The sequence below is a fragment of the Ceratosolen solmsi genome, unplaced genomic scaffold (genome assembly GCF_000503995.2).
Source record: "Ceratosolen solmsi marchali unplaced genomic scaffold, CerSol_1.0 scaffold14, whole genome shotgun sequence".
In the NCBI taxonomy this organism is placed as follows: domain Eukaryota; kingdom Metazoa; phylum Arthropoda; class Insecta; order Hymenoptera; family Agaonidae; genus Ceratosolen; species Ceratosolen solmsi.
The window spans coordinates 2,029,995-2,054,340 of record NW_011948420.1 but is presented as its reverse complement, the minus strand read 5'-3'; the positions used below and the strand labels follow the sequence as shown (position 1 = coordinate 2,054,340).

At 21.8% G+C, this 24,346-nt stretch overlaps 2 protein-coding genes across 2 annotated transcripts; both read right to left on the bottom strand.

Moving 5' to 3' along the window:
- Positions 1-844: 844 nt before the first annotated feature.
- On the bottom strand, positions 845-7,707 carry LOC105361135 (uncharacterized). Its single transcript, XM_011498242.1, has 3 exons — positions 7,641-7,707; positions 4,213-4,380; positions 845-1,053 (listed from the first exon to the last, which is right to left on the bottom strand). The coding sequence occupies exons 1-3, from the start codon at positions 7,693-7,695 to the stop codon at positions 845-847; spliced, it is 432 nt and encodes a 143-aa protein (XP_011496544.1). The 5' UTR covers positions 7,696-7,707.
- A 1,703-nt stretch (positions 7,708-9,410) lies between these two features.
- On the bottom strand, positions 9,411-18,987 carry spir (spire type actin nucleation factor). The gene is made up of 6 exons (XM_011498241.1): positions 18,897-18,987; positions 15,396-15,505; positions 15,192-15,306; positions 13,186-13,472; positions 12,695-13,110; positions 9,411-9,679 (listed from the first exon to the last, which is right to left on the bottom strand). The coding sequence occupies exons 2-6, from the start codon at positions 15,495-15,497 to the stop codon at positions 9,433-9,435; spliced, it is 1,167 nt and encodes a 388-aa protein (XP_011496543.1). The 5' UTR covers positions 15,498-15,505; positions 18,897-18,987; the 3' UTR covers positions 9,411-9,432.
- Between the last annotated feature and the right edge of the window lie 5,359 nt (positions 18,988-24,346).

Sequence of the window (24,346 nt, the reverse complement as noted above, 5' to 3'; positions counted from 1 at the left end):
TGAGTTGAAATATGGGGTCATTATTAACATTTGTAATTGTTTAATAGTATATATGACTTCATTTTATATTTTATATTTATATGTGTATATGTAACAATATACTTTAAACATTGACCTAAAAATGTACAAATAACATGTCATGTGTATGTGTATATATATATATATATATATATATATATATACATACATATTTATGTATGTATGTATATGCGAGCGCGTATGTATTCATATATATTCACTTCTGCAAAGGCATAAATATTTAAATATTTATGTATATAATGTACGTGTATTGTGTGCAGTATGCTGAATAGTAATAATTTTAAAAATTATCTTATCTTTTATTTACGTATACTTTACAAGAAATAGTATCCTTTATTACTTTAATTTTAAAGTTATATATACTCAAAAAAACTATATTAGAATTGCAATACACATTTTTATAAATGATAGAGATTAAAATAGATATTTTACTTTAGGTACAAAATTGATTGTTACTTATTAGATAAAATTGAAGACTTAGATGTTTGTTTTAAATATGTTTATTGCTTTATTTTTAAATTATGATATAATAAACAAATTAAATCATTTATGTATATTAATTTTTAATCCTTATTAATGGTAAGTTTTATTTATTTTTATAAGTAGTATAGAATAATACAAACGATTTCTTCATATACTCAAAATATGCTAAATGTTTTAATATAAAATTTTTTCCTTACAAAATTGAGTACTTAATATGTTAAAACTTTAAATTAATAAAAGACGGAAGTTTATTTATTTGAAACCTTTTTAATCTTTAAAAGTTCAGGATTATTTTTCTATTATAATGCTGTCATATAATCGTTTATAAAGTTACAAATATTAAAATAATATTTAATACCCAAATGTAATGCAATGAAAACGAAAATTTGTTGTTAGAAGCACCATTGCAAAAATCACTTGTACAAGAGCAAACTTCTTGTCTTCCTCCAAAACCACCTCTTTGATAACATTTTCCTTTATAATTAGATTCATCCCAGCCACAACTTCTAATTACCCGAGTATTTGCTGGTACTGGAAAAAGACAATAGTAAAATAAATAAATTATTATTTTTCACTTCAATCGTAATAGAAGATTTATTTACAATTCCGTATTTCTTTCATTTTCATATAGAAAAATTTTTAATATTTTTATAGGTGAAAATTATTTTGTAACTTTGCAAAAAATCATTGTAGTTTTAAATTTCCTTTAATAAGATTCTATAATTAAATTTATTTAATGCTTTTAATTTAATTTAATTTTAATACTTTTAACTATTTCGTAAGTATATTCAAAAAGTTACATTCATGTATATAGTGTGTATATTTGCATATAGATCAATGTCAAGTAGTGTGGAATAATTTGACAGAGAAGAGAAGTAAGTAATGAAATAGAAAAGCAGGAAAAGAGAGAAAGGGATAACGGTATCGTTATATAATAAATAACAAGTACATTGGGGCAGTAATTAATTTAAAAATTCTTTTTTCTTGGCTGGAAATCAATTAGATACATGCTTATTTGAAATAACTTCTGCATTATAAATTGCTTTTAGGCACGTTTAGCAACGGGTAATACAATAAAAAATATAATATAAATGTATATATATTATAATAACTGTAAATATAATAGCATAAATAAAATATTTGACACTACATTTTTAAATAATGCAATCAAAATTTAAACTCAGATTTTGTATACCTTTATAAAGATATATAAATAATAAAAACATTTATACTTTGGAATTTGAGACTTTTCATTAGGTTTCAAGCACGACGATCATAATTTTTAATGGTAAGCAAAAATATAAAGCATTCTAGTGTGATCATTGAATGAAGGATTGTCTCAATATATGATATTTATATGAAATGGTGAGATAGAATGTATTTATATTATATTGAACAGATTATATTACATTTTATTTTATAATTTTTCTAAAATTTTAATACCATAGGTTGCGTAGAAAAATTATTTCAACCGAGTATTCAAGAGACTGCTTCCGACACTATAAAATTATAATTTGTTTCCAATATACAGACGAAATAAATTATTTTGCTCTTTGTTCTAATATTATTCAAAATAAATTTGTAAAAATTCCAAAACACTTATATTTATTTGGAATATTTGGACATTTTTTTTACGAAGTTTCATGTAAATAATAATATGTTTTTATTATTTATAAAATTCTTATTGAATAAAATAAAAGTATAAATAAAATTTTGTTATTGTGTAATTTTTTTTTATTATTGCATATAAAGTATACATTTACTTTATATTATTTTATGTTTTATTCAGATTTTAGAAAAATATTTATAAAAAAAAATCTAGTTTAATAATTTTATATAATAATCTGATGGATGATTTTTTATTACTTTTAATAAATAATATTATTCTACAAAAAAGTATTATATTTACAAATATTAATTAATTTACACTATCTCATATTACCTCAATATTATATCATTATACTCTATTCATCGTATCTATGTTCATTTTTGTTATCATGCATTTAAAATGTATATTAAATTAGGATAAAACGAGTTGATAATTACAAATTATACAACCATATTTATACCGCTAGCTATCCTGCATTATTAAAAAAATAAATATTAAATAATATATAATATAAATTTTATTATTTGAATAATTCATATTTAGATTATATTAAATAATTTGAAACTATTATCAACGCTTTTCTTCTAAAAAAGAAGCATACAATATACAGGAAATACAAAATTGATAATTATACATATAAATTTGTCTAAGCAAATAATTGAAACTGATTATATTCAGCACGTTTATACTGCATTCATGGTAATTCATTATTTCAATAATGAATAAATATATAAAATATGTATATTTATAATGTATATTTATATTTTATACTTTTAAGTATGGAGTTTTCCATATAATTTTTACCAAACATAAAAATACAAATTAAAATCTGTATATTATTCTAATTGATATCTATTGAAATTTAAAATATTAATTTAGATAAAACATTAAAATATTTAGAATTTACTTACTTTAACCTGCATTATAAGATGATTTTATTCAATTTATACCGAACAGATTTAAGCTGGTAAGTAAGTATCGCGTAACTTCAGCTTTAACATTATATTTTTATATTTATTAAAAAAAAAATTAAAATCGATATTTAAAAATAATTACTGATCATAATATCACAACAGTTCGTCTAAATCTAATTCTTGCCTAATTTTCAAGATGCTTCTTTGATATCACATTTTACAAACTTGAATATCTTCCTATTTATTGTTATATCGCTTATTTATTTTCCTTTTTCTTGCATTCTCGATGTCGATCTTCCTTTTTGTTCATTATTTTTCTTCTCTGCTGTTAGAATATTTTTCACTGTTCCTTACTACCTTTCCACTTGCCATTTGTTTATCTTATCCTCAATCGGCATAATTAAAAATCTTCTATCTTTTTTTTATATTTTTTTTCAAATTTATTAAAATTGGCTATTTCTTTTTTGTGTACTTAAGTATTATATATAACTAATAGGTGTAAATTTTTCTCTTTCTGTGAATTTCTTTCCCCCCGATAAATTTATGATATATACAGTTAATGTCAGTAATTGTACCAAATTTCGTTACATATTACACACAGATATTTTTGTAAAATGATAAATATTCATTTATATTAGTAAATATTGTTATATTATATTAGTTTGCTCAATGTAAAGACAACAGAACAAACGGAATATTGGAAATAAGTTTTTATTTTTACTTTACAACATGTTTTATTATATTGAATTTTTCTCTCTTTCTTTTCTCTCCCTCTTTCTCTCTTATATATATGAAAAATGTTAAACTCAATGTATATGTGTATGTATGTGTGAGTGAATTTATTTTTATCCTATCTAAAATTTCATTTTATATATGAATGAATACAAATCAATTCGCTTACACATATTAAATTAACATATTAACATATTATTAACTAATCAAATGAATGTTTGAAGTTATTTAATTACTGCATTTACTACAATTGTATATTATAAATAGATACGTAGTAGTTTTCAAACACATTTTATAAATTTTAAATTAATTTTTTTAAATTAAAATGTATTATTTATTTATATTTTTTAATCAAATATAAATAATAAAATTAAAAAGTTCTTTCCACATTGAATATATTTAATTTATGTTATTCTTAACCAATTTTATACTCACATCCATTTACGCTAAACTCAATAACTTGAGTTATTTTTCTACACATTGTATATTTTGAGCCATCACGAAGTTCTGAACAATCTTTCTTTAGAGCATCTGGAGGTTTGTCATCAAAACATCTACTATCTGTAACACTATTACAGTCATAACATCGAAGAGCATGTATACCTGGAAAATATTGAGACTAATTATATTTATAAACTATTAATATCAAATATAATTATGAATTATGAATATTTATGTTATTTTTTTTAATCAATCATACAATATAAGTATACCTTATAATATGCAGTTATCTCAATAAATATTCGTATCAATATCTTAAAAAATCAATACAATCTAATATTTTTAAAACAATATTTTTAAAAATGTTCAATAGTCATGCATCTAAGTAAACATAATAATAAATAGAAATTTTAAATCAATTTTTTAATTCTAACGATCAATATATTTTCATTTTCTATTAAAAGAAGATATACATCAAATAGTATATTTGAATAATATAACCAATACTACTATTACGTCAAACAACTACTTTCTCTTAATATTTTTTATATTAATGTTTCGTATTAAGTACATAAGTACATCTTAGAAGGAGTATTCATTTTTAATATAACTCACTCAATTTTGTTATATAACTTATGAATCTATTACAGGATACATTGGTTTTTATAAGAGTGAATAAATCTACCCATACAATTAGATGGATAGTCATGCGTATCAAACAGTGAAATTTTATTGTATATCTAATGACGGTCAAAGTTTATAACTCATGAAAAAAAATTTTAAATTTAAAATTTCAGTATGGAGTTTTTCGGGATATTCTAATTAATACCGATGATAGACTCTGAACAAAAATATGTATCCATTGCCTTTTGTTACAATATAATCAGCTATAATTGTCAGATATATGGAAAATTTTTATATAACTTTTATAAAGTATTTTGTACAATATACAATTTACAGTATTGATAACATTGACAATAAATACTTAAAAAGCTTAAAAGGTGTTAAATATGAATTTCCATAAAATTTTTACATTTAAAAAATTCATGCATCACTCAAGTCACTCAAATAAATCAATCAAAAAATAAAAATCATAAAAAATAAAAAATTAAAACTATATGATTACATATACTGGTCTGACAAAAATTCATAACATATAAACTATGTTAAAGTTTAGAAAACTAGGTTAAGTAGTCAATTGAATTAAAATTTTAATTGAATATTTAAAATAATATATATATATATATATATATATATTAATATATGTTGATTTTTATTAACCTTTATTGTTCATTTTTATTTATCGTTTCAATGGCAAGGATTAATATAAATCAATTAAAGTATATTTCGTTAAATATTAGACTAATTTATAGGGTATGTTACAATAATTATACAATAATATATTTAAACTTAAGATTTATTTCTTTTTTACCAATATACGTATGAGGGAAATAAAAATATTCAAAATAATACTAAGTAATATATAAGCAAATATAAAACTATGGCAAAAATTCTAGTTATACAAATATATTACATTAAAACAATTGATTGAAGAAAAATGTAAAATATATTAAATATATTTACTCTATTTTAACACTGTTTTATTTTAAACTAATAAAATATAAATGGAAATCAATTACTGAATTTTTTATCAGTATTTATAAAATAAACTACTATAATAGCTATTATGCTATAGCTATGAATTAAATTATTACAAACTGCTGAAATTAAATTTTTATGTCTATGATCAAGTATTGAATGCAACCAAATTTTACTCTTGTTAGTAATCTGATATTGTGAAAGTGAAGATATATTGCGAAATAACATTACTTCATGTTCATGTTTATAAAATTTTTATTTTGTAACATTAAAATTTAAGAATACAAGCTGAGTATTATAGAAATTTTGTTAATAAAACAATAATTCCATAAATTTATTTACGGTTCTTATTAATCTACAAGTTTAGTCATTTAAATAAAATGATTAATTAATTTTAAAATTTTATTATTTATACTGATATAATTATCAGGATTTCGATCTATTTATTAGTGAAAAAATATTGATATCTAATATATTATGAAAATGATTAAATATTTATAAGTTTCATAAATAATATTTATAAGTTATATAGTTAATTTATTGAATTAAAAAAATTTTATTAACTATTATTTTATACAATATTCAAATATACTTAAAAATATTGTTTAAAAGAATTTAAAAATAATAAGTAAAATTAATATTGTATTTTAGTATGTATTTTAGTAGTATATAGAAAAAAGTTAATAATTTATACAATCATTAAAATTATTATAATTAAAAAATATATGTCGTTATATACGCATGAATACATGTTTCACTGGCCATAAAAGAATGAGTATTTTGATAAACATAATATAGTTAAATTTAATCATAATATAGGTAAATAATATTTACAATTAAATCTTAAATTTTGTATCAAGTAAATATAACAATTTATTAATTTATTAAATTTTTCAGTATAGTATTACATGAAAAGCAGAAGAATTTCAAATATTTATTATTTTTTTATAGATGAAAATTGAGGTCAATCAAATTGATGTTTATATTTTAATACCTAGAAGAACATTATACACATACATCAAATGAAACTAAAAATTAAATAAAATTACTTCAGTGATTGCAATATAATAAAATTACTAACATTTCTAAGAACATCATGTTTTATAAGTGATTTAACATAGAATAACTTGTGTAATTTTCAATGTATAACGGGTTGATTTGATTATCTAAAATACTATACTTATTTACTTAAGAGTAATCATCACAGTCTACTCTTTAATTCAATCATTTTTAAAATAAAAACTTATTTCTATAAAAAATTCTATTACATAATATTAAATAGGAAAATTCTAATAAGTTATTACTATATAATAGTACTGCATTTAATAATGTATATCATTCTCATTTTAAATTTTTTAAATTTTAAAAATATGATTCACTTAAATAAGATTGATTTTAGTTTTTTATATTATTATACTATATATAATTCAAATTTGTTTTTGATTAATAATTAAAATAAATATTTATTATTTGTTGATCTTGACATGCAATATTGTTTATAAAGTAATAATCTAACAATATGTAATCGATGTGTATAGTACATTATATATTTTACATATTGTTATAATATTAAATAATTTACTATTTTTTAATATAAAATTATTCTTCTTTTTTAATAAACATTTGTGTATGTTAATTTAATAAAATAATGTTTACAACAGTAACGCTGATCAAGTTTCACTTTTTTTTTATTTATTTAATAACATTTAAAGTATCTTAATTAAATGTAAGTTAGACGATTAAAAAGTATATATATACGTATTTTACATAACATGTTTAATAGTAAGGCTAGTAGTAAATATAATGAATATTTTTTAACTTACCAATTTTATTTAATAACAATATATTACAAAGAAGGAGTAGTGCAAATTTATTCATATTGTTGACTTTCTTTAATAAAAAAAATTAATTTTTAATTTTTTTTATGCAAAAATTATTTAAGTCTAAATTTATTTAAATTAAATCGAACACATATTCCAAAGATCAAAACCTTAGACAATGTACTGATCTTGAAGCTTCGGTAGTCTTAAACACACTGTTAATTCCAGTCAGCTTCGTTGCGCTAGAGCCTCAAATAAGATTCAGAAGTTTATAAATGCCCTAAGCATATTACAACTACAACATTACTAAATTGTAAAATTAATAAAAATTATTTGATTATTTGTTATTATTAATTTGCAATATTAATTTTTATTAAAATGAAGTAAATGATTAAATAATAAAACTTGTTTAAAAACAACATATTGTATTCTTAAACAATTATATTTTTAAATATTACAATACATGCTAACTTCTCGCACATATATAATAATTGTGTTTAAAAAGAATTCATATTAAATATTCATAATTCAAAATTAGGTATGTACAATTTAAACATACTCTTACACATCTCTCCCCTTTATTGTAACTTCCTGCTATCTTAGAACTGCTTTTATCAAGTGACAGAAATAGTATTGTTGATTTTCTTTCTTTAATATATCAGTACTAAATAGCTACAATACCAATATATGTTTTTAAGTAGAATTTGTATATTATTGCTTAATTGTATATAATTATTATTTATATGGATTATAAATTACATGATCTATATTACGTGATTTTCTTTTAAAACTAATAAATAATAAAATATCTAAAAATTTCCGATAAATGAATGTATTTTTTATCATTTATATATTAAATTACATATATGTATAAAAACAAATTAAAAATAAACGCTATCACTACAGCATTTAATAATTAAATCTAATACAAAAATTATATTTACACAAAGAAATAATACGAAGAAAACTTAACAGTTACAATGTTATAAAATTTTGAAATAAATGGAAAGCAGTAACAAATTGTAAACAATTTTTATCTCAACATAATACATTAATTTGTTAAATAGATTTTTATAAAAAAATTCATCGATTAAAGAAAGAGGTTGGTATTAAAATTTGACTTGTACTATATATTTTTCTTAATGAATTACAAAAGATACAAATGTATTTTTGTAAGTTATCAATACATTTTAGAAAAAAAGGAAATACATTAATAGTTAATTAATTATATAATTTTAATAAAAATATGGTTAATTAATTATCCACGATATTAAATAAAAAATTGTTAGAAAAAGTGATATTAGATTAAGTTAGTTTAATTATGTTTTCTATTTTTTTTAATAAATAAAAAATGACCATTTCAATTATATAAAAATTAAAATAAATTAAATTTGAGAATCTTGAATATTTACATTAATTTATTTACATATTTATTTATATTTACATATATTAATAAACTAATAAATTATTTAAATTAAAGTTTAACTATTAAAATATTATATTAAATATTATATATTAAAATATTACTATTATAATAACCAATACATAAATAAAAATAAAAATTTAATGAAAATATAATATAAGTTGTAAAAAACAATTAAAATAGATTGTCGCACAACCATAGTAGTAAAGCTAGCGATATAATAATTTTCACGATATTTATAATTATATATATATAATTATAATATTATTACGTAGATATAGTAGAATTATAAATTACTCTATATTTAATACAAATTATATTTATATAAAAATAACACATCTAATAGAATATTTAATTGCTTAATTACTTTATTTAAACATATACAGGTAAGACGTCAAGAGTTAAACGAGATATGACATTATTTCGGATACTAGATCGTGTTAAACGAGAATTCTTGATTATTTGAATAAGCATTATACGGCAATCATGACATACAACCATCAATGTTCCATGGATAAGTTCTGCATCTAGCTCGTCATTTCTATTTAGTCTGCCTATATTTCCAAATGTTGCAATATTAGATAATTTAGAGGAGGTTCCAAAAAATTTCCGGGGAATTCTATATAAAATAAAATATATTACTATTTAATTTTAATTATATTTTCACAATAAATGTATTAGATAATATACATAAATAATTGAAAAGTCACATATCCCAAGCTAAAATCTATAACAATTTATTTGAACGAGACAATGAAATAATGTAAAAAAATCGTATGTCGATACATCTTTTCATTAATATTTTTCAATTTTATTACAAATTGAGATTATTTTCTATTAGATTTTGGGTAAAAATTAATTACATACAGGAATCTTTTTACTACTTTCTATATTGAAAAAAAAGATAAATAAGAGACTACGATATATAAAAGTATACCAAATGCGTTTGTCGCACACAGATTTCACAGATGGAATCCTCTATCATTTGGTGTAACTCCTTGAAACAGAAATTTACAGTTCTTGTCATTTTAATGACAATTTAATCACACAAATTAATAAAATAAGGACTAGATTTGAGAAACGATAAAACAGTATTTATTTTAAGTATGTTTTAGGTTTATCCAAAAATTAATTTTCAATTGTGAAAGTATAAAGATAATCAAATAAAGAAATTTCATAGTCTTTATAATATATTTTAATAAATGGAAGAGGTAGTATAAAAGACTTTTTTTAGTCACTTACCAGATGAAATAACTAATGAAATTACACAATTAATCAAAGTATTTTCTACTTGAAATTTCAAATCTAATATTATCTATTTGATACTTAAATTTAATTATTTGTAAAAGTAGATATTACTTAAAATCTTGAATAAATTTTATAATATTTTTTAATAAATTAATGAAAATTTTTAAATATGAACAATATCTAGTAGAATATAGTTACAAAGAACTAAAAATATTTCGATATTTAGAAATATGATATTTAATATAAGAAATAGGCAATTAGACTGAAATAGAAATTTGAGTAATTATAAGAATATAAATTAAAGTTGGCAATATTTTAGTTTTTTTTTACTTTAATAATTTTTTAATTAAAAATTAAAAATTTGTTACCGAGCTAGTGATTACTAAAATGTATAGTTAATTTAACAATTTATTATTAAAATTACATTTTTCTTAAATTATGCAGTTATCAAAATTGTAAACATTGTGAACAATGATAATAGGTTACAAGAACCTATTCAAGAACGTATTAATTGGATAAATTAGCTACTTCATTCATGTATGATTAGTTCATGGATGTTAAATTAATTAAATTTTATATAAATATATATTGTAAATTTAATTTTAATACAATTAAAAAACTTTTTAACATGATTTAACAGTTCTATATAGTAATTAGAATCGAAAATCAAAAGTGATAAAATAGAAAATAAATTAAAATAAAGATAACTATAATATGACTGTATAATAGATAAGATAGATCCTGTTAAACAATGATCTTAATGTGAATGTAACAATAAAATATAAATGCTAAAAGTTTTATTGTGGTGTATTATGGCGATATATAAAAAAAATTGTTTAGTTCGTAAATATAAAATTAACAATGTTTGCCTAAAAATATAAATTAATAATTAAAAACTAGACTTTTGATAAAATATTACAAAATACATACGAAATTGTTAATATATAAATATTCTCTTAGTTTATAGATATTAGATATTTAGATTATAGTCATCTATAACTTAGATATTAATCTATAGTGTCTTAAGTTGACTCTACTCTAGTAAAATTTAAATGTAAACTGTTCTAGCTTTTACTAGCTAGTTATTATCGATAAATTGTGGCAAAAGTGCCATGGATTTAAATTAATTATGTCAAGGATAAGAATTAATAATAGTATTGTAGGTAAAATAGGTAAAATGTTGCACTCGAATAAAAATAAATATACAATCCATCAAAAACTTCAAATCTGTATATTTAGAAATAGAAGAGATGAAATGGATAAAATATTTTATTAAAAATTCACAATAATAGTATTTTTTACATGCACTTAAATCAATGTAAATTTAAGTTATATGTTTATTTCAATAAAGTAAACTCTTCAGTATAAATACATTATTGTTATATAAAGCACAGAAATAAAATTATATAAAAATCCGATTAAGAGTGCGTATATTTACATAAAATTCAATTGCAATCACACCTCATTTACAATAAGTTGTTTTAATTATATTACTATCAAACAAAATATTTATTATGTCTCGAAAAATATTTCATATACTACAAAATTTTATCCAGTAATTTAACACAGCTCGTTCAAAAGCCAAATTTACTAGGATAAATCGCTGTTATATTATTTATAGTACAAAAGTTGAAAAGGCATATATTAATTTATTAAAATATAACATAAAATAACTTACTAAGATATTGCCCATTGCTTATGTTGTGAATTAATTATCTTATATTTTTCATACTCAATTTTTGTATCTGTTTTATTAAGTATTATTGTGTCTATTATATGTATATTTTAAACTGTAATATACTTTATTTACTCTTATACACTATACAGCATTTTACTATTGTACGTAGGACTCACCTTACGTTTCCCCCTTTTTTATGGCGTCTCATTACAACATCATGCCAAAAGCTACGCTTATACGTTATTAATGAGATTATGTTTATTATACATTTGTTTCTTAATATATTTGACGAACAAAATGGTCTAAAAATATAAAGACATACGACAAATCTTTTATATCGGAAAAGTAAACACATTATAAAGTAACCAATTGTATGTCAAATTCAACAAACAGATTATTTTTAATACTCTGAATACGGTACATAAGTATAATTTCGTTAATTTTAAGATGTTCTTTAAATTCAAATCAAGTTGATTGGTTAAAGTTTTCTGATTAAAAATGAATATAATGTTATTAATGTTTCAAAATCTAAAATAAATATTATATATATGTATATAAAATATATATAATTTTTTAAATATGCATATTATACAAACAGATATTATAAATAAAAATGATTCCTTCTAATACTTTAATGTATATTAATATTATCATCAAAATTAATGGATCATATTTAGTTTGAATACAAATATTCTAATTAAATGTTACCGTTTTGTTGCTGGTGAAGTTGGAGCTGAACCAATAATAGTACTTTTAGACCAATTTTTGGAAATTTCAGTATTAGAATCAGTGGAAGATGGAGAAACGGATAATCCTGGAGATAATAATATAACTGGAACATTTGCAAAGTGTTCGGTGGGAATTTTCATTTTCGAATAACACTTTACACAAACTGTTTTTTGACAAAGTCTACATCGTTGACCCCATGGTCCTAGTAAACCAAATCGAGTTTTTAAACATAAAAAACATACTCTTCGTTTTTCAACGTCTTCTTTTACACTAGCTTCAGCAGGCAGTGATTCCAACTCAGCTTTGGTAAGGACACAACGAATATGAACTATTTCTTCTAATGTCAATGAAAGTTTATTTTCAAGAAACATTTCTCCTATACTTGAATACCTATTCTGCAAATAAAAATTAATAATTTTTCAAACATTAAAAATTATATTAAATATTTACATTTTCTTTCACAAGTGTACCTTATCATTTAACCCAATATTTATAGAATTCGAATCTTTTAACGTCAGATTGTTAATTGCTGTTGATACAAATATATTAGATGGGGAAATTTTTGAATCAAATTCATGTGATTGTTTGAAGTCATAGTCTGTTTTTTGAGATGTACTTTCGAGTTTACTATGTTTTTCAAGTTTTGAATATGTCGTGTAAATATTGGTGGGTAATACAGATGGTAACACACTTTTATTTATTTTATATTTATTAGCAGATACTTCTTTACTAGAACATTGCGTTGCTACATCGTACGCTATAACATAAAATAAATTAAAAAATAATATCCGCATGAATTGAACATGTATATATGAGTCAATTAAATATAAGATATTGATTATGAAAAAATAAATCTTTTACTTCCTGATTAAAAATTATTTCTTATCAACTAGAAATTGTTTATATAGTGTAATAAAGATTTTCTTTATATGAACCAATAAAATTTTTCTGAAAGACTATACGGAAATTACAACTTAAATTTATAAACAACTACTCTTACCCAAAGTAATCATATTAATGTATACCATAAATGAGAGATTTTAAAAAGATAAATTATTTTAGTTCGGTTTTCTAAAGTAACAATTTCTATTAATAATTTAAATTGAATTTTAAATACTGAATATGAAAAAGATTGATAAATTATAACAAAAAGGTGGCAAAAAACAGGTAAAAACTTATAATAATTTACATAATACTGCCAAATTTTTAATTATTAATGAATATAAAAATATTTACATGATTCACACTGACGGTCATAATCAATATCGATTATAGATATGCAAATTCCATATTTATGATTCTACGTTTGACGTTCACATAATCGCAAACAACATATTAAATTTAGAAGATCTGAGATAAAGAAAGGGAATTAAAATAAAAAGAAAATAACTGTGATAATATTGTGATAATTGTTCATATAATTTTATTTTATTTCTATCGCAATTTCATTAATAAAAATCTCAAGGATCAACAAGAGTGCAATACAACTCAGAATGATTAGATATTATACAAATAAGGTATATTCAAGAACAATGGAGTTGTAAGAAATATCTTAGACTACTCAAATATTAAGTTTCTTAAAATTCTTATGATTATGAAAGTTAATATAAAAAATAGTAGTCAGAAAGATATTTGAACCTAAACAAAATGGACTTTTTTAAATAAGTATAGTTAGAAATGTTTTACAAGTCTAGGTTCACACTACAATTCTCTCTTATTACTGAAATTAATTAAGCATATAAATTAAACCATTCTTTCTTTGTCAAATTTTAATACAATTTGAATACCTAATCCTTATCTGTTTTATAACTAAAAATTTATAACTTAAATTGAAAAAGAAGTCTATATAGATATACCTTGAAAGGTATAAATATGTGATAAACTAAAATAAAAAATGTCATCCATATATAACTGCATTCAAGCGATTTCTAAACTTCAAGAGTAGGCATCACAAGAGCTCTCTATGATTACAGAATAAATGAAAGATTTAGGCTCGTTATTACAATGGCTATCGATAGACTACAAATGTGAAGAATTCTTGTATACAGAAACTAAAATTATCTTTGCATTAAGAACATAATTATTACGCTTGCTTCTTTATTTTTCAGTCTTTATAGTATGTATAAATCGAACTGTATAAGAATATATCTGCATACAATACAGATATGAGAAATAGTAATAGAAAACGCAGAATACTGATATATTAATCTAAACATACATCTTTTGCAATATTAAAAGATGTGCATTTTTAAAAAAATAACATTTATAATAATTAACTGATGTTTTAAAGTATTTAAATTTTGCTAAATGTAAAAATGCACATAGCAATCTTTATAAAAATTATACCAAGTAAAACTTCTTATATTTAAATTAAATATTAAAAAGTTAGTGATATTTATTTTTGCCTAATCGAATTCCTTTACCAATAGTCTTTGACCTAGTAAAATATTATCTTTTTTATACATATATTAATTACTTGTTTGTCTAGTAGAAGTATAATATTTTTTTCTTTTTATCTCTTCATCTAAATTACTATGTTCCAACATAGTATTTACATCATCATATTCATTACTCTCTTCGTCATCATCTAACTAAATAAAATTAGTAATTTTATATTTATTTAAAAATATCAAAAAATTTATATTTATACTCATTAATATAAATAACTTGTTCATTCAACCTTAAATTCGAAATCCACAGGTATCAACTTTCGTACGTTCTGACAATTACTTTCTGACAAGTTGGAGACATTGCTATGGTCAGCATGTGACTTATTTTCCATATGTGAATCTGGAATTAGTTAAATGATAAATACATACGTTTGGACGTATGCATACACAATGATTACAAATATTAAAAAAGTATTGTAAATTAAAATTATATTATAAAAATATAAACAATGAAAATATGTATTATTTTCCTTGAAAAAAATAATTTCAGAAATCAGCATTATTTATTGACTTCTCCGATAACTTAAAAATATTCATCAATAAAGGAAGTATTTAAGAATCATAAATATCTATATCGTATAAAAAGTACTCGACTGGTTTATCGCAATTCAAAAAGAATAAATTAATATTAATTATTTAAAGTTATATATTTTTTTTAAAGCACTTCATTAACAAAATATCACATAATTGATTACTTTCTTTCGTTAAAAATCGGAATTATTTCTGTTATTCCTACAATCTTCTATGAAATAATATTTATTATCGTATTTACTTTTTACATCTGTAAATATAATTTATTTTAGAGATTCAATGTAGATATTGATAAAAAATTATTTAAAATATGTTTGTATACTTGTCATATGAGATAATACTAATTTTAATTAAACCAATATTTAGATCACATAAATAATATCTAATATTAAAAATTAAATCTAATACTGAAAATTTATATACGCACACAATGAAAATAACAATATTTATTGTTTTAAATGTCATTTTCTTAACAAAATTTTAATTTGTATAACATCTAAAATACCCAATTTTTTTTTGTTAAATTAAAAAAAAATTATACTATATCTAAATAAAAAGTAATATTGCAATTCTAAATAATATTAAGAAAAATGTTGATAATTGAAAATTTACTTCACATTTTATTTTGTTAATACTTGTTACTCATTCTAATGATTTTTTAACGAAATAAATATGCTCACTATTATTTCATACAATTTTAAGCAAAAAATTATACGCTTTTATATTTCATTATATACTTTCTAATTTTATTTGATAAATAAATATAAAATTTAAAAAATGCTTCTGGCAAGCATTATATTTTATGTCGACGATGTCAGGTGGGTAATTGGTAAAAAATCATTGCAATGCAGAAAAGCAATTAGCAGAACTTTATTCTGGTAAAAAATCATTGCAATGCAGAAAAGCAATTAGCAGAACTTGGCATAACAACAAAGACTACAAATAGAAATTAGACCTTTAGGTTAGTATAAATTCGTAATAAAATATCAATATATTTATTTGAATTACAATGGTAGCAATTTATCAAGTTTATATCGAATTTTGCATATTAATATAATTTTGAAAAATATGAATGTTTCGTAAAAATTATATATTAACGGAGTTTACGGTAAGTCTCATATTTTTTTCTGCACTAATTTCTAATTTTATATTCACTTGCTCAATGAAATATTTGCTAACGCCATAATAATAATTTTAACTTGTTTAGATTTAAACAATTATGTTGGATGTTTGGAACCAAAACTATAATAATTAATATTTAATAAGCTTCTAATTATATGAGAATTTTTCAATATGTCTGAACCTCTAAATTTTCTGACGATTGATATATTTTAGAATACACATTTTATCATTTAATTTATTCAATGAGTTAAAAGTTAAAAATAGTTAGTATTTTGATTAAATAGCATTTCAGTCTACTTAAAATTTGTTAATTATTAGAATTGTCATATCTATATTTTTTTGATTTTCTGTTTCATTTTTGAACTTGAAATTTTACCAATCATAGTTTATTTCCCTTATCTCGCTTCTCTTTATGAATTAGATATTTGCAACGAAAACTTAGTCGTAAAATAATTATTTACTTCTCTTTATTCCTCATTTATTTACAAGTACATTATCGAGAGGACCATCGTTAACCAAATATCAATTGTCCATCCTCTTTTATGTAAAACTTCATATTTAATTTAACATTGATTCCTTATTTTAATACTAGATTCAAGGTAATACGAATCTTTGTTTTTTTTTTACTAATCATACTTGAATTAATCACGATATACATAAATTTTTTTTTCCTGTTAATTATTACGAATGAACTATTATTTATGTAATTAATCACGATTCCAAAGGTACTACATGCAAGAATATTATCTTTTTTAAACTAATATTTATTCGATCTTTTATCTTTATTGATGCCTTTTCGTTTTATTTAAATATTTTAATTTTACATAATTTTGATTTGAGTGTTCTTTTTATAAAAAAATCTACAATGTAAACCCTTATAAAGCATAACAATTTAGACAAATAATAAAGTAATAATTTCGCTTTTAAGGTTCAAATTGTTGAGTTAATAAGTAAGAATTATAACATTAATAACGGCAATATTTAATTTAAATTCTCCGTCGAATAATGGAACATGTATTCTCGATGTAAAAGATTCCGTAAATTTAATGAAAAACTGACATGCTGAAATCTTTTCAATAAAAATACTCATCGTGGTTGAGTTACTCATCGGGTTGATTAAGATAACCATAGCAACATGTCGCGTGTTAAAATATCTTTTATACCCTTTGTATAAATTACTCTGTCAAAAAGTCGAGGACTATTGAAATCAACTTTTATTACTTTAAGGTTACTAGATAGTATATCACCAATTCTATTGCAGTTGCTTAAGATTCTTCTTGGATATAAAGACTTACGAAAACATAAATTATTTCTATTTCAGATTACTCTAATATGAATTTATTAAGCAAATTTATAGAATGCAATTAATTTAAAACAAAATTTTCAATAACCATTATTGACAATTTAAAATTTCTTTTATACATTTTTAGGTTAGCATATTATATCATTAACTTTAAATCTTCATTTTTTGTCTATATTAAATTTTTACTTTATTGTTTTCAAGCAAATAATTAAAGTTTTTCATTAAAAATGTATCAGTTTTTGTATAATTTTACAATATGTCAAATATTATTTAAAACTGAATGTATAATATTCCTATAATGAAGGTCATATTTTATCAAAACTTTTTTAAAAGTAAATTATAATATTGTTTTGAAGTTATGGTTTATGTAATGTTCATTATTATACAATCCTTTAATGAAGATATATATATATAATTAATAATTATACATAGATACATGATCATTGTTATAATAAGAGTTACAAACAGAATGATTTACTATTGAAACTCCATTTCCCTATTTGTATTTACACTTTCTAGAATGGACTAGGTAATCTATTATATTAGTATATCATCTATTTAGTGTTAGATATATATACATTTTATATCAAAGTTATAAAATATTTCTATTATCAAATCATAAAAATAATTTTAAAAATTAACCAATTAAAAGCCACCATAATATTATAAAAAAATTTCTTATTAAATGATTATTTTCAATCATAAACTTGATTTAAATTACTTAAATTAATATATAAAGAAAGTAAAAGTAACAACATTAATAACTTCAATATACTTGTTTAAACAGATGTTATAAAATGATGATGTATAACCTTTATTGATATTTTTAGATCAAATTATAAATTTTCCTATTTTTGTACTAATTCTTGATATTTATATTATGCATGAGGGCATATAGTGTATTTAAAATTCTTATGCCAAAATCTAAGACAAAAATATTTTTCATTTTTGAATTATTAAAAATATGTAGATTATTTATATTGAACTTGAATTACCTTTTTTCTCAAAACTAATATCCTGATTTTGTTAAATTGAATTTTTAATAGCATTTAGTTTATTAATTTTTATTATTTGCTGAATATATTTTGTATCATATACACAATAATGTTCTTGTGCTAAGTAAAAACAAACTCCAATAATTATTGTTTTTGATTTGCCACCAACCCACAGTAACATCATAGAAATTAAAAATAGAATTTTTCTATATTTTTTATTACGAAAGGTATGTCATCAACTGTTTACATATCGAATTTTATTGTAAAGGTCATTTTTATAAATTAAAAACATGTATTTTGTTGAATACTATACATCTATTTATTCCACGATTAATTCTAACATTCTAATTTTTATTGATCTAATCCTGTTGTACTGTCACTTCATATACTTACACTATATATATTTACAAGAGTAGCCAATGATTAGTTTGCTTCTGCGCAAAACTTTAAGAAAGCAAGTAATTATTTTAATAAAAAAATTAATTTTTTTTTAAATAAATTATTAAACAATAAGAGCAAATTGAAGTAACTCTGTATATAATATTTATTTATAATTAAATTTATTAAACAAATTCAATACACAAACACATACACACATGCACACATATTTATAAAGCTACATAATCATATTTTTATATATTAAATAGATTTTTTTAACTTTTAAAATTTTAATTTTACTTTGAGTAATTTTCTATAAAGGTTGTATAAAAAATAATTGTTACAAATTGTAAAATGTTATTCATCCAATTGATGTATTAGTATTTTTTTATTGTTTAGTTTTTTTTTGGTTTAGGCAGAATTGTTTCATAAACAAAAAATATTAAACATTTTATAAACAACAAAATAATGTTATTGGAATAAGTCATTTAAATATGAATGTTAATGTTAATAACATTAATAAATATGTTAACATTGCCATACAGAATTTAAAAGATCAATTATTATATTATTATATAAGATCAATAATTAAGATTATTTTTTATAATTGATAAATAAAATAAAATACTGAACAATATCACTCTATGATTATCATATAATATGATGATATGAAAAGAATTTTTAACAGTTTCGATTATGTACTGATTAACTAATTTACACGTGTATCACATTAATATACAATAATATACTATTTCATATATGGTATATTGCAGCAAGTGGGCAAAAGCGATTGTTAAACTTCTAAACTTCTAAATCACTTTTCTAAATGAAAAAGCTATCACATCTGTTTTTATTCATTTTTATTCATTCATTTTTTACTCTCCATTTTTGACAAATATATAATCTAATTAGATGTACATATAATAAATTTTATTCTGTAATATTTACGATTATTATCATTGTGATACTACCACATATTATCTTGATTGTTTTAATTTACATATCTGTGTATCCTTATATTCTTATCAATATTATATTCGATGTTTTTTATTTTCCTTTTGAACTTGTTATTATTTTTTGATATGTATACAATTATCATATCTGTTCGGGATTCCAGGAATTTCCCAAGTCTTCTCGTTCTCGGAATTCTATAAGCCTTACGATTTTCGAAATTTTCCAAGTCTTCTGGTTTTCAGAATTCCTAAAGCTCGGAGTTATAGTTCTCGGAATTTCTACAATCTTTATCTAGTGTCTATCTAGTAACACAACCGCATCCATTACTGTCAGCTCTAACTAAGCTGTCGCGTGGATTTTTAGTGCGATCACGAGTCGAGCCAAAAGCTCTCTCTTAGTGAGGCCGTTATGAAAGCAACACGCGTCATTCTCCTATGTGTATTCATCAACGTTAACCGGCAGTAAAAAGTGTAGGAAGGAATAATCAACAACTCAGTAACATCATCTCTCCCACTTTAAGAAAATATTAGATATAAAGAAACATAGTATCGAATTATTCCTTATCACGGACAGTGTATGGCTAATCCTTACAAGATGAGTAACAGCATCGTCACCATTATCACGGAGCCTCTCGCGATGGTGAACTATTCATCACAGGATCGGGTTAATGTAACTGCATGACTGTGATGGAACATAGCATAGATACACTCTCCTATAAGAAGTAAACCCAACCCATCAATAATGTAATTGATAAATGTAATCGACATCAATATTCAACCATCCACTAAGGAGTGCAGCAAATTTAATAAACTATTTAACAATTAGTCCTTCGAGCCGGATATAGTGAATTAATATAACTCTTGAAAAATTATGATAACATGTATGATAATATATGGTGTGTAAATATATATGTAATAAAACATATAATTCGTATATAAATTGTTTCAAAAATCTAAAATTTATTATTTTGATACATTAATTTAATTAAGGGATTTTATAATTCGTGAGTATAGATTAGAAAAATGCTAAAAATAATAATATAAGCAAGTGATTAACGCAATTACTCGATTTAACAAAAGAAACAGTTATCCATTAAATAGGTAATCAATTAATAACTTCTAAGGAAATTACAATGTTGATATAAAGAATTTATAAATTAAAAACCGGAAAAGTATCAACCTAAAAGAAACAAATCAAACAAAGAAAGTAAGAATTACGGTGGTTACATACATTAACTATTCACGGATATTTCTGTTTATACATAAAAGCTGTTATAAAAAGTCCAAAAAGATATATGTATAAGCTATAAATAAATGTTACATGATTTATTATAAAAATATTATTTAAAAAATTTTCTTTTCCTTTTTTTCTTTTTGCTTCTATTTATGCTTCAAACTTTTTTCTTTTTACTTTCTTGCCACTTTCCATTCTCGTTTTTCTACTTATTTTTTCTATTTTTTCCTATTTTCCTATTTCTTTTTAACTTTCTCTTTTGCATATATGTAACTTAATTTTAAAACTAAATATATTTTTATAATTTATATTTAGTTTTATAATCGGCTTCAAGTTATGGCTGATTTAATTATTTTCTTTCCTTTTTATTTCATTGCTTGTACAACATCAATTTTTCCAGTTGAACTTTCTAACTGATAGACGTTTTAGTTACTTAAGAAAAATTACTATATATCATTATATATATTAACATACATAATTATTTGAAATATATATTAAAAACATTATGTACACACATAATAGTCGAATTTAGTGGAATATATCATTCTTATATTTATATCTATTTTCTGTGATAATTTTTTTATTAGTTCATTGATTTATAATACAATTAAATGTAACCGAAAAATTGCTTTATATATCTTTATTATTAAATTCTTTCTAAAAGTTAGTTTTATAGATTGATATATAGGATATTTATTACTTTTTATAACAATTATATATAAATATAAGAATAAAACAAATAATTATAAATATATTACTTTATATTATTTAATATCTTAAATTATAAAAAGTTTATTGTAAGTTAAATGACAAGTTCATGATATATTAGATGGTAATTTAACGCGAAGGGTATTTAAATATAAAAATCCGATTTGTTTACTTATTTGCAATAACATTTTAAAATAAATATAAATGTTTTCAAAACTTTTACTGATAATTTGAAAATTCTTTCTACGTGTAAATAATTGTACTTATAATAATTTTGTTAATATCGTTTATATAAATTATGTTATATTTAAACAAATTTTGTTTTCATTTATAATGTCATCTTTTTATATTTCTAGATTGTTTTGATACAATTGATACATATTTTTGTATATAACTGTTTAGAATTCCTGTTTAGAATCGAAGGACCAAGATGATTGGGTTAGACTATGGCCACCAGTTTCCTAGTGGGAAAAAAGTGGAAGGGATAGCGCATTTGTTCAATAATTACATAGATTTGCTTTTCCTGCTATTTATTGCGTTTAACTTTATAAACTACACAATAATGGTTCTAAATTGGTGATGAGAATCGTTGAATCTTGCAGTTCCATGGTGGTTGCCACGTGGCGTTAGTATGCACTGCATGCAGAGATAGGAGGTTGTAAATCTCTTGACACTTTTTCGTATAGTATCACGTGATGGTAATTTGTTGTGTCTCCTTATTGGAAGAGCCTTGTTGGCCTTGTGCTAGACGTGCTGCTGGAAGGGCCTTGTTGGTCTTGTGCTAGACGCACTCTCGGAAGGGCCTTGTTGGCCTTGTACTAGACGCACTATTATTGGAAAGGTTTTGTTGGCCTTTTGTTACTTCTGTATTAGATTGTTAGTGGCACAGTTGCCTTGGCTGATCTTGTGATGATTGCCTTGATATTGCGCTTCTTGTAGTCGTGCTCGTTCTTGTAATGCAGTCAGCACCCTAGACTGCTTGTTAATTGTTGTGCACTTGAGAATTAAACGTGTATTACTTATAATGACTTCACTGTTTTAGCGTTACAGATTGTCTATCTTCTAGTCGTAGCGCCATAGCGTTATGTGCTTCCTTTAAATATCCGCGCGGTAGTTTACTTAGCTGGCAATAATGCATATGTGCGAAACTAAAGCTTTAGAACTTTCGAGAACTTCAGGATAGCAAAGCTTTAGAAGGTTGGAGAATTCCAACCGACGTTACTATGCGGAAAATATTCCAATACTAATTCCGAACAATAACGAATAAACTATTTAGTACTAAAATTACAAATGTCATTCATTAAACAAAATTGGTAAGACTATTTTATCGAATAAAGATGTAGATAAATGTTAGATTAACCATTATATAAATGAGTTTATTACTTTTTTATTATATGATTCAATTCTTAAATATATTTTTTATAAATTAGTAGTAATTAAATCTGCATATTTTTTTAAATGCTTTAATAACTTTATCATTAACATTGATTAATTAAGATATAAAGTGGTGAAATTATATTCGGTATTGTACGTGCAGAAATAATTTCCGAATAAATAATGACTATAAAATATGATCTATAATTTTTCTTTCATCTGTGAAAGTGATGAGAATTCTTTCTTAAAGTTACATAATGTATACCAATGTTTTTCTATACGTGCTATACATATTTTAAAACTATGGTCGCTTTCATTACTTATATTTCCTGTTGCACCATCTGAGAAATTTCAATATTTTTACAAAAATAAAAAGAATAGAAAAAAATGTAATTACTTATAAAAATGTTAACTTATAACTACTTAAAAATGAAAATCGAATACATTATAAAGAATTATCGTCGAACAATTATTTTCCATAAATACCAGATCGATAAAGATAAAATAATTTTAATTTTTTAATCTAACACAATAAATGACATTTTAAACATCAAAGCTTTTGTTAATTTACATTTAGTATAGA

Bases quoted from the DNA above. Each gene is read 5' to 3' on its own strand.
- LOC105361135 (XM_011498242.1), bottom strand. From the start codon at position 7,695: ATGAATAAATTTGCACTACTCCTTCTTTGTAATATATTGTTATTAAAT. The intron at 4,381-7,640 runs GTAAGTTAAAAA...AATATTTTCCAG, and splicing joins ATTGTTATTAAATAAAATTG to GTATACATGCTCTTCGATGT. The intron at 1,054-4,212 runs GTGAGTATAAAA...GTCTTTTTCCAG, and splicing joins TGAGTTTAGCGTAAATGGAT to TACCAGCAAATACTCGGGTA.
- spir (XM_011498241.1), bottom strand. From the start codon at position 15,497: ATGGAAAATAAGTCACATGCTGACCATAGCAATGTCTCCAACTTGTCA. The intron at 13,111-13,185 runs GTACACTTGTGA...TTTTATTTGCAG, and splicing joins ATATTGGGTTAAATGATAAG to AATAGGTATTCAAGTATAGG. The intron at 9,680-12,694 runs GTAACATTTAAT...TATTTTATATAG, and splicing joins ACTTCACCAGCAACAAAACG to AATTCCCCGGAAATTTTTTG.